Raw genomic sequence first — 12,025 nt, 5'->3', positions numbered from 1 at the left:
TTGACCTATGGAATGGTAGAAAATATTTGCAAACCGCACATCTGATTAAAAAAAAAAAATCAAGGAACTCATGCAACTCAGTAGAAAAAAACCCAAGTAAGCCGATTTAAAAATGGGCAAAGGAGCCTAACAGACATTTGTCCAAAGAAAAAGGTCAATGGGTACATAAAAAGACACTAGACATCAATCATCATCAGGGAAATGCAAATCAAAACCACAATGAGGTATCACCTTATACCTGTAAGGTTAGTTTTCCGAAAAGATGAAAGAAAAGTGCTGGGCAAAACATGGAGAAGAGGGAACCCTCGTGCACTGATGGTGGAAATGTAAATTGGGGCAGCCACTATGGAAAACAGTGTGGAGGGTACTCAGAAAAATTAAAAATAGAACTGCCATATGACCCAGCAATCCCACTTCTGGCAATGTATCCAAGGGAAACGAAATCATTATCTAGAATTTCTATCTGCCCCTCCATCTTCACTGTAGCATTATTCTCAATAGACAAGGTATGGAAACAACCTGAGTGTCTATGGATGGGGGAATGAATAAACAAAATGTGTTTATATGTGTAGGACAGAGTATTATTCAACCATGAGAGAAAAGGAAATCCTGCCATTCAGGACAACATTGGAGGAACTGGCCAGGCATTACGCTAAGTGAAATAAACCAGACAAATAGTTCGTGGTATCACTTATATATGGAATCTTAGAAAACAAAACCAACCCTCATAGAAACAGAGTCAAATGGTGGTTGCCAGGGGTTAAGGGGTGGGGAAAATAAGGGAGAGGCTGGTAAAAGGGTACAACCTTTCAGTTATAAACAAGATCCATCCTGTCTCTGTCACCTCTCTCCCAAAAAACCAGCACTGAATGCTCTTTCCGTCCCCGCCTCCTTTCTGTGAAAGTGAAATCGACTTTGATTCGTTTCATTTGGTGACTAGGTACTAATGTAGGGGTTTTGTTTTGTTTTTTTTTTTGTTTTGTTTTAAGATTTTATATATTTATTTGACAGAGATCACAAGTGGGCAGAGAGGCAGGCGGGGGGGGGGGGGGGGCGCGGGGAGCAGGCTCCCTGCTGAGCAGAGAGTCCAATGTGGGGCTCGATCCCAGGACGCTGGGATCATGACCTGAGCTGAAGGCAGAGGCTTTAACCCACTGAGCCACCCAGGCGCCCCACTAATGTAGGTTTTTTTTTTGTAAAAGTGAAGTGACATAACTTGAACTTTTGAAAAGCAGGAGATACCCGTATGTATCTGTGTCTTCTACAGGTATTAGGTGCTAGTGAGAGACTTAGGCAGTCTCTGTGAGGCTGCTGCCTTCCTCCATGCTGAATTTGGTCTGCAGTCAGGAAGGGAAGAGAGACAGGAAGAAGGGGGGAGACTGAGGACAGACTGGAACGTACGTGAGTCTCTCCCAGCCTCCAGCCCCGATGACGGGGGCTCCTTCAGAATAAGCTGGTGTACTTTGTCATAGCAGGAAAGACACACCTGGAGCTGGGGGCTGAAGGAGGACCCCACACCAAGGCGGGGATCCAGCAGATACGTGACCACCCCGTGCTGAGTTCCGGAGCATAAATACAATGAATATTACTTCACTCTTACTCCCACCCCCCCAAATCTCAGACCCATCTAAGACTGGGGGCATTTAGGGGTTCCTGGGTGGCTCAGTTATTAAGCATCTGCCTTCAGCTCAGGTCATGATCCCAAGGGAGCTCAGGTCACAATCCCAAGGGGGCTCAAGTCATGATCCCAGAGTCCTGGGATCGAGCCCCCCCATGTCAGGCTCCCTGCTCAGCAGGAAGCCTGCTTCTCCCTCTCCCACTCCCCCTGCTTGTGTTCCCTCTCTTGCTGTGTCTCTCTCTCTCTGTCAAATAAATAAAATCTTAAAAAAAAAAAAAAAAAAGACTGGGACCTACAGCCCCAAGCCAGTTGATATATTACAAAGCTACCACACAAGAAGGGTCGAGATGTGTTAAAGTGAGGGGGTAAGGATGCAGGTGTTTTATGTTCTTGAAATATATTTTATCAATCAAAAATAACTCGAGGATGTGAATCCGTTTACCTTCATTGTAGAACTCCTAGGAAAACAATTTCAAAATCTACTCCTTACCTGAAAACGTTGACTTTTTGAAACCAGTTAAAAGCTCACGTAAATGAGTAGTCTTTCCAGTGAATAAGTTAACAGGCCAGGTGGAAATGAGCCTCATGATTCCAATTTCATCTGTCGTCTTAAGTGTTTGCAAAGTAATACCATCCCTTCACATTAGCAGGAGAGATAGAAGATAGGTTTTTGCTTGAAACTGGATTCCTGAGTACTCATTACACAAAATTAAACTGCATTGTTCCACAGAATTAATTATGCCGTTTGTCAACCTGAATGAATGGACAGAGCTCCGTATCTTCGGTGTTTTTCTATGCTTTGTTTCTGAGCTGGGAAAACCTTCGGTGGAAACCTATAGATTGAAAAAGCTAACTTCAATATTTCGTAATGTACAGATGCTGAACCAAAATACCTAATAATGTTGGAAGTACTTTAGTCATTCTTTGTTTTAGTCTCAACAATGAAGCACATTCAATAAACCAGCTTTCAGATCACATTCCATTAAATTATAAACTACTGAACTATAAGTCAAAATCACAATTAAGTAAAAATAGCTCAAATTAAAGCCACTGTCACAGCCCTATTTTATAAGCAAGTAGGAAAAACAAACTTCTGTAACCTGTCACGCACTCTACGTCGTCATGTCAAAGCCAAAAATACATCATTCCACTGCTGAGAACATCCCCTTCTTGAAGTAGGTTGATGGTCTTTGGCAAATTAGTTAAAAATCGAGAACTCAAGCACAAAAGTAAAATTGTTTACATGCTTGTCAATCCCTTTTCCCAACTGTTACAACTTCAGGATTTTTTTCCACTTTTGATTTGACTCTGGATATGTTCTATTTAAAATTTTTCCTCAGTATGTAAAAACATAAATGAGTCCAAAGAGATGAGTAAGAATTTCCAGAACGGAATAGTATGTAGGGCTTTCATTCATTTGAGTGTGGGATACATCTTTGGCATGAAAGTTTTTTTAAATCAAAATTGTTACTTTGGCTTAGTGACAAAAATTGGGTAAATTCTATATCTGTTTTTCATGTCCCGAGTTCCTGTGCTGTGTTTCTTCAAAGGCCTCAGTCTTATCTCACTGTCCTGTCATCCTTCCAGATGAAGATAACTGGTTTGAAATCTCTCATATTCCCCTTAGCCTCATTCTAACATGACGATATTGAAATTCCATGGTTGTGTTAGTTGAGTTTCTTCTGAATGCATATTAGATAAATACATAGTTATTAAAATAAAAACGTTGAATCCTGGAGGCCCCCTTGTTGTATACACCCCACATTTTGAGAAGCTGCCTTAACATGGCCCCCTAAATAGCTGGGGTTCAAAAATCCCTGAGCTACTTCAAGTGTGAAGGAGGCAATCTAGGAGAGCCCCAGGCCTCAGGAACCTGCGTGTGCAGTGAAAAGGGTGAGCCTTTCAGCGGGGTCCCAGGAAAATGCCTCAGTTCCTCCCCGGAGTCCTCAACTCTTGGGGTCAGCCAGAAATAACACCTTGAACCTGCCACCTGGACATCAACATCTCGAGAGTTTCCTGGCTTGACGGGGCCCCACCCTCACGAAAACTCTGTAACAGGACCCGGAGGCTCACCTCCAAAGTGAAGGCAATTCCTGGTATAATTGGCTCAGGTGATATTTCAAGGAGAGCCAGGAAAGTGAAGACTGAGAAAGAGAAGGGGGGTGGTGGCAGGAGGTAGGGTCAGAGCAGGCAGTCTCAGATGGCTTGTTTTTCTAAGGAAAAAAAATAACAAAAAAAGGCACCCCCCCAAAAAAAAAGAACCAAAAACAAGCTTGAAAATGGGTCTGTGCCCATCCGGTAGAGTGAGTCTCCTTAGTTTTGGAGCCATTACTGCCTCCCATTTTTTTTCTGTACTGTTGGCTTTTAAATCTCTCTTCTGGCCATCTAATGCATAAGCAAAGGTGCTTTTATGCTCTTTATAAATCTCTTCATGTCACTTTCGGACTCCGAGAACTGCCTGAGAAAATCCCAGCCTGACGGTACCATTTGCTTTTGACTATTTTCTCCCCCAACCCTGTTTTCTCTGTTTGCTGGCATACTCCAATATGGTTGGCTTAGTGCTCGAGAGGAACAGGAGTCTTTCTCAAAGCCCTCAGCCCCCAAAAGTGCTTTCATCCCTGCACCTTGCTATGAAGACACCACGATGAAAACAACACACCCACACATCAGTAGATGATGAGAAACGCCATCTTTATTGGTTGAATTTTAAAGGCATTGTCTGCCGAGGGCCTTGCAGGAGTCATCAGGTATACCAACCACCGACCACCGAAAATTCACAAATGACTGTCTTATTACCTTGCTAAAACAGGAAGTCAATTGCAGAAGCACTTCTGTGGGGGCTGGGGGGGTAATGAATAAATAAACTAGGGGGAGGAAGTGGGGTTTCCCATTCCTAGGGCTTTGGAGGTCTTCCGGCTGATTGTCTCTATCTCCACAGCCTGGAGCTTTTAAGAATGCACCATTTCCTGGAATTCTAGAACAGAAGAGGTGAGAAAGCATCAGTGGAAATGACTGGATATTTTTACCAACATGTCGTGGTGGCTGGTGGGAGTTTTGAAGAGGAAAGGAAGCAGATTGTCAGATGATGGGCTTGGCCCCCTCTAAGGGCACAAAAGGAGGGGGGAAATTGTGTCACTGGCTGCGGATGGAGCTGGTCTATAATGTCCCATCTTCCTGTGTAATCTAACAAACATCTTCTGCTTTGCAATAGAGCCCCTTGTATTAGAACCTGGGAGCCCAGGTATTTCTCTCTGACAGTGCACAGACTTGGTATAATACCCTGTCGCAATCTGGGATCACTCAGCTCTCTGGCTACTTTAAGACAGCAGAAGGGGGTTTCTTCCTCTTTTCAGAAGTTACATTGTACAGATGTAGGAAACAATTCATAGGGTGGGCTTCGGAACTCACTTTTCTTGAACTCTCACCTTACCCCCAAGAGTTTATGTTACTAAAAGGAGATGGTGATAGGGGTAAGGATAAAAATGAGCAGATGTGACTGATTGAAATTGAAAACTGGGGTTTTGCTTTATATTTATTGGTATACTTTGCCTACCTGGAATTTTTTTTTTCTGGTGGCTAGATTTAAACAAATCAATCTTCCCTTATCTCAGCTATTTTTCTGAGCTATAAATAGAAGCTACATGAACGCCTGTGTAGTAAGTTATAGTGGTATAATTTTGGATAGGTTTTTCAAGGGAGGATTTAATAGGAGTTTTTAATATCGAGTTAGTATCACCATAAAGAGCATGCATAAATTCTCCTGAGCTGGCATGCACAGTGTAGCTAAAAAGCATGTAAGCAACATAATTGAATAGGAAGAAAATAATTCTGCAGCCATGCAGCTATACTAAAATTTGAATATAGGGCTCTGCACACAAAAGACCCCATACCTCGTGTTTGATCTACTCTCTCATATTGTCCACTTGGTGGGCTAATGTCCAATAAAATGTGTTTGTTTAAACCCTTGAAAGCTAAGAGGCTTTCCTACTCAAGTCAATAGACATTTTGATATGAGACACACTTGAGAATGTCAATCCTTCCCTTATTCAGAAGAGCTCAAATCTCAGGGGTAGAAATTCCTTATGTCATTGCCATGATGCATTAGGGTGTCTTGCAAATCATTAGCCAGGCCATAGCTAGTCCCCCGGTTGGGTGAAGGGTATTTTCCGGGTCATAGACAGTAACTCACAGGACCAGGTTCAATGGTTCCTTCCCAGGCATCACACTAGTCTCTATATACATCATTGGTATCACACAGTAGGCCCATTTTACAGATGAGAAGGTTGAAGCTCAGCAAGGTTAAGAATGGGGGATTTTCACTAACCGTGTCTGTCTGATCTCACGACCCAAGTCTCCCAGATTGCTTCTAGAGCTAAATTCTTTTGTACTGGGTACAGGTGTGAACATACCATCGGCCCCAATTTTCCCATCTCCGTCATTATCTGCAGCCGCCATCAAGGACTGGTTTCTGACTCTGTCAGCTCTCTAGCACCACTCTCGAACTTCTGGAGAAAAAACCTGCAGGACAATCAAGATTGATGGGAATTTTCTGAAAGACCACATGTCCCTGCGCTTCCCCATTTCCTCTTGAAGCAAACCACCTGTTCTTTGACCATTGTGATATTCCGTCAAAGGTCTACACAAGCCAAACTTGCCTTCCTTGTAGAAACTACTGGTGGGAATTCTGTTTTTAAAAGTTTTTTTTTTTTGTTTTTTTTTTTTTTTTTCAGGGGGACACGTGGGTAGCTCTATCGGTTAAGTGACTGCCTTTGGCTCAGGTCATGATCCTGGGGTCCTGGGATGGAGTCCCGTGTTGGGGTCCTGGCTCTGTAGGGAGTCTGCTTCTCCCTCTCCCTCTGATCCTTCCTCTGCTCATGCTGTCTCTCTCTCATATGAATAAAATAGATAAATTTTTAAAAATTAAAGATTTTTTTCAGAGTTTTGTTGATAAGTCCATTTGCCAAAGAAAAAACCTACAATGAATATACTTCTGCACCTACTGTCTCCAGTGCCCATGTTTAGTGCTTCACAAGTATAGAAGCGTGGCCCACTGACCCACGGTCTTCCCTTGCATGAGGCTCTGTGGAACAACCAGCATCAACACTGACCATTGAAGAAATACTGACCAAACTGGCCTCCACGGCTCCCAACCCACCTAGCAATGTCAAGGGCAGCACACAGGCTCAGGACAAAACTCACTTAAGCTCTTCTTCATCCAGATATCCACTCTGGTCATTGTCTATGAACCGAAAAACATCCTTCACCTGGCTGGCCGACATCTTGGAGAGGCCTGACGTCTGGAAGAATTTTTGGGGTTCGAAAGTATCTGGGTCTGAAGGACAGAGAGAGGGTTATTCTGAGACTCATCGGGTCACATTCCATATTTGGGCCAAGGTGCTGAAAACATAGGTTTATCCAAACCCCTCCTCGTGATATTCTCGAGCTACAGGGATGCTCAGTTCTCACTTTAAAAAAAACAACAACAACAACAAAAAACGGGGCATCTAGGTGGCTCAGTCGGTTAAGCATCTGACCCTTGATTTCAGCTCAGGTTGTGATCTCAGGGTCATGAGATCAATCCTTGCATCAGGCTCTTTGCTGGGCATGGAACCTGCTTAGTATTCTTTCTCTCCCTCTCCCTCTGCCCCTGCCCTGCCCCCCCACCCCGCTCTCTCACTCTCTCTCAAAAATAAATAAAGACAGACAGACAGACAAAGAGGGCTGTGACTAGGGCAAGACTATGAGGCAGCCAAGACGGGGTGGTTTTGTGATAGCATCTCCTGTCTCCCTCCTTCCCTGTCCGTTTGCTTTTGTCTACCCTCCCTCCTCTGTGCCTCCCCCGCTTCCCTTTTTACAGCCTGTGTGTCCAAGACTCCAGCAGGGCTGGTCTCATCAGCTGGGTGAAATGAGGTCATTGCATTCAAACAGGCTACAAGGTACCCACATGTTTCTTTTTTCACATTTCGTTTCTTTCACTTTACAGCAATGGAATCATAGGCTCTATAACTAGTTATTTCATTGACAACAATTTTACTCTCTGATCCCACGGATTTTCAGCAAAGTCCATATTTAATCCTTGAGGCTTTGCTGGAGGTGTGAACAGCTAAGAAATAGTCACCCCTGCCCCCACTGCCCTTTACCTTGGCACTCCTGCAGGGCTGCTGCGATGTCATCAGCGCTAAGGACATCTGTGATGCTCATTTTCCACCTAGTCACACAGAATAAACAAGATGTGGTCAATGACAAGCAGGAAAATGCACGCCCAGGGGCGCTATGTGCGCCTGGGCCCACGGAAACTGTGTTTGTGGGAATTTTTAAATGCGATAAGCGTGATGTTATATTAAATGAAGGGACAGAAGAGCCACATACAAGCCATAAACTGAAAAGATTCCAGCCCCCTTTGTGTCTCTGCCTTCTCCTGAATGTTCTTCAAAGACAAATTTTAAAACTACAGCTTAGAGGATGACTTGATCCCATTTTTTTTTTATAAAAAGGATATTTGCACAATGGATCACTTACATAGTCATCTACAAAACTATGTTCATACACTGGAAATGCAATGTTTCCAATTCCATGTGGAGAGGATATAGCTTGGACTACTTGGATACCTTCTGTGGAAAAGATGCTCTCTATTCTGAAGGATGGGAATCAGACACATGGAAAGCCCATCTACCAGAGATCAAAGAGATTCCTTTCATGTGTCAAGTCCATAAGGAAAGGGAAATCTGAGCACAGCATGCACCAACCTCACATGAATCCATAGGAAAGAAGTAGGAAAGAAGGAAAGCAGGAAAGAAGAGTCTGGGGTCTTGTAGGTCCACCAGCTACTTACCTTTTCAGATCTTCCCCAAGAAGAATCAGGAAAAAGAGCTGAAGGAGCACAAAACAGATGTGCTTTTGCTACCTTACTGACCTACCTTATATAGGATTGAAAAAGTGATAGTAAGAACCTCTTAGATTTCCTTTTCAAGGATCAAGTAGACCATAGCTCGAATGTCTTGCCTTGCTAATTAAACCTCTTTTTTGTTCTATTTATATCACAAGGGAATGTGGGTGGGAACAGCCAATTTTTAAAAACAAACCTCAACAAACCTTAACTAAACCTTCAGTTCTTCAAATGAACCTGCTGGCAGTGTGGAGAAGAAACCAAAAAAGCTGGTTAAGAGGAGACAGTGGCCAAAATGAGGTGAACACAAATGGGACCTTCCGTTAAAAGGACCCCGGGTGTTAGTGGCTGCTGTTTGAAGCAGGCCTGCTGTTACCCTCTGAAGTCATGGACGTGAGAGGCCGACCTTGGTCCAGAGTTGACAGACTCAAAGTCAGTGTCAGATGGACCCATAGACTTGTCCATCAAAGGGGTGGCGCTGGTTGGATGACTGTCCAAAAAAGTCTTGAGTCGGATTTTCTCAGCGATATCTTGAATCGCGCACACTAAAAAGACAAAAAGGAGGCAAGCAACCAACCATTCCCAAACCCCATTATCTAAAATGTGTAAGAAAAACACGAGGCCAGGATTTAAGACCTCAAGGTTTTCTGCTTTTTGTTTGTTTGGGGCTTTCAGCAGATATTTGTTGAATCCTTGGGTAGCCAGCACTGTGCTAGACTTTTTTTTTTTTTTAATTGTGGTTAAAAAAGCATGCACACATAAATTTACTGTCTTAACCATTTTAATATACATGCAGTAGAGTAGTGTTATCTAGATGCACATGATTGTGTAAGAGATCTCCAGAACTTTCTCATCTTGCAAAACTGAACCTTATGCCCGTTGAAACAAGAGCCCCCACCTCCCCCAAATCCCCTTGGAGCCACCATTCTACTTTCCGTCTCTGGGAGTGAGACAACTTTAGACACCTCTTAAAGTGAACTCTTGCAGTATTTGTCTTTTGTGATGGGCCTATTTCACTTAGCATAAGAACCTCAAGGATCATCTATGTGGTGGTGTGTGACAGGATTTCCTTATGTTTTAAGGCTGCATTCACATTTTTTTAAAAGCCAAAAGCCAGTCCCTGCTGCAATCAAAATAGTCGGTGGCTTCAAAATAGACAGTTCATGATCTTTAGATCTTCCCTGGTAATATCATCAAGATCGTCATCTTCAGTTTGTCCCCAAAGATATCCCCCTACCCCCCCACCCACCCAGCAGCATACTTTCGCTGGTGTCCTCAGTGGGAAGTTTCTTTCACGAACACCCACGGCATTGCTTGGTTACCAAGTGTCAGACTGGCATCATTCCTGTCTTGCCCGCGTGACATGCCCCAAAGCCTGGCACAGTCCCCAACCTAGTTAGGTGCTCAGTAATTATTTGATGAACGGATAAAGAAAAATAGGGGTGCCTGGGTGGCTCAGTGGGTTAAGCCTCTTGCCTTTGGCTCAGGGTCATGATGATCCCAGGGTCCTGGATCGAGCCCCGCATCAGCCTCTCTGCTCAGCAGGGAGCCTGCTTCCTCCTCTCTCTCTGCCTGCCTCTCTGCCTACTTGTGATCTCTGTCTGTCAAATAAATAAGTAAAATTAAAAAAAAAAAAAAAGAAGGGAAAAACAGCAACAAGAATTTGAAAACAGGATTACCAACCCGCACCAACTTGCCCAGCCTTAAAAAGCAGTTTCTAGGGGTGCCTGGGTGGCTCAGATGGTTAAGCATCTACCTTCGGCTCAGGTCATGATCCCAGGGTCCTGGGATCAAGCCCAAATCGGGGTCCCTGCTCAGTGGGAATTCTGTTTCTTCCTCCCCCTCTACTGCTTCCCCTGCTAGTGCTCTCGCTCTCCATCAAATTAAAAAAAAAGCCGTTTCTGAAAACCAGTCGCAAGAAAGTAGGTTGCTAAGAATGTAGGTTGCTGACATTAAGTTGCCATAGAAACTCTGTTGAGGTCCTTTCTTTCTGTTACTGTTCAACGGGGGCAGAGGTTCAGTTTGAGAAGGTGAAAAGTGTTCTGAATGGTGGTGGTGGTTGTACAACAGGGCAAATGCACTTAAAGCCACAGAGTCGTACACTTAAAAATGGTTAAAATGGTAAGTTTTATGTAGTGTGTATTTTACTACAATAATAGGCACTGGCCAGCTTCAGCTTCTTTTGTCCTCTGGGCTGAATTATCACAGGGCTCTCAGGACTTCCAGCAGGTGAGCCCCACAATGCCTCCTGCATTCACAGCTAGGGCTGAGAAAGATGTTACAGGAGCTAAGAGGTGGCTGTGCCTTGTGACTGAGCGAACGACCTCACAGCTCAGGAAGAGAAGCCAGTCTGACCCCAAAGGGGATCAGACTCGGCCACCCCAAAATTTGCCATTTGGACTATCTTGAGCCAAAGGCAACTGAGAAACCAAAAAAATGCAAGAAGAGATCGCTGCTCTCTGCTTATCTGCCTAAAAGTAGAGCATATATTTCCCAAGAAAGTGCCTTCTCTGCACCAGGAAGAGAGAGCAACCCGTTGTTGTGGACAGAGTTGATGCTGGGAGGAGTCTGCATAAGCAGAACTTTCTTAAATACCTTATCCTCCATTAGTTCCCCCATGTATTTCCTAGTCACTTCCCCATGGTTTATCACCCCTAGGAGCCCAAATCCCCTTTCCTTGGTCTAGCCACTTCTCCTCAATTTGCCACTCTTTGTTAAATGGTATATAAGCCCCTACGTCTAGTTGTTCTTTTGAGTTTTGCTTCTTTTCTATGAATTCCATGCAGGTAAGATAAAATTGTACCTTTTCTCCTGTTACGCTGTCTCTTTTATTGGTTTAATTAACAGGTCTCAATAACTGAGCCTAAGAGATTGGAGAAAAATTTCTTCCTCCCCTTTGGCCCCATCACAAAGAAACCTTCTTGTCTGCCCCATCGATCTCGTCCCTCTGTATTTTTTTCTTCTAGAGCACTTACCACAATGTGAAATGATCTGTTTTTGTTTGTTTTTTGCTTGCTTGCTTATTGTTTATCTCCTCTCCCCAGATGGAAGCTCCTAGAAAGTAGGGACTTTGTATGTCATGTTCACCTTCGATCTCCAAGGTTTGTCATTTACTAGCACCAAAGGGTCCAGCAGTGGAGATAAGAGGGCTTACCTCACCTGAGAGGCAATGACTAGTCATAAGGTGGACCGGGTGAGAATCTGAAATCTTATTGAAACAATGGCCAGAATGGTTAAAAGCATTCCCCGTGCTTTGTTGTTCCGCATCTATTCCAGAAGAGTCTCAGGGGCACCTGGTTGGCTTTCTTGGAAGATCATGTGATTCTTGATCTTAGGGTTGTGAGTTCAAGCCCACATTGGGTGAAGAGATTGCTTAAAATAAAAATTTTTTTTCAGTTTCACAGGTTTTTTTTTTTTTTAAGATTTTATTTATTTATTTAACAGAGAGAGACACCGTGAGAGAGGGAACACAAGCACGGGGAGTGGGAGAGGGAGAAGCAGGCTCCCTGCTGAGCAGGGAG

The 12,025-nt window shown here is 43.8% G+C and overlaps 1 protein-coding gene across 1 annotated transcript; it reads right to left on the bottom strand.

The window, feature by feature from the left end:
* Positions 1–4,336: 4,336 nt before the first annotated feature.
* Positions 4,337–8,542, bottom strand: LOC125091037 (oncomodulin-like). The gene is given in 6 exon segments (XM_047714435.1): positions 4,337–4,592; positions 6,028–6,081; positions 6,084–6,136; positions 6,818–6,950; positions 7,759–7,826; positions 8,451–8,542. Coding segments are annotated over 5 exon segments (327 nt in total). The 5' UTR covers positions 7,820–7,826; positions 8,451–8,542; the 3' UTR covers positions 4,337–4,566.
* Between the last annotated feature and the right edge of the window lie 3,483 nt (positions 8,543–12,025).

The sequence above is a fragment of the Lutra lutra genome, chromosome 18 (genome assembly GCF_902655055.1).
Source record: "Lutra lutra chromosome 18, mLutLut1.2, whole genome shotgun sequence".
In the NCBI taxonomy this organism is placed as follows: Eukaryota; Metazoa; Chordata; class Mammalia; order Carnivora; family Mustelidae; genus Lutra; species Lutra lutra.
Note: the sequence above shows the minus strand (reverse complement) of the source record. Positions and strands in the feature narration are given on the sequence as shown.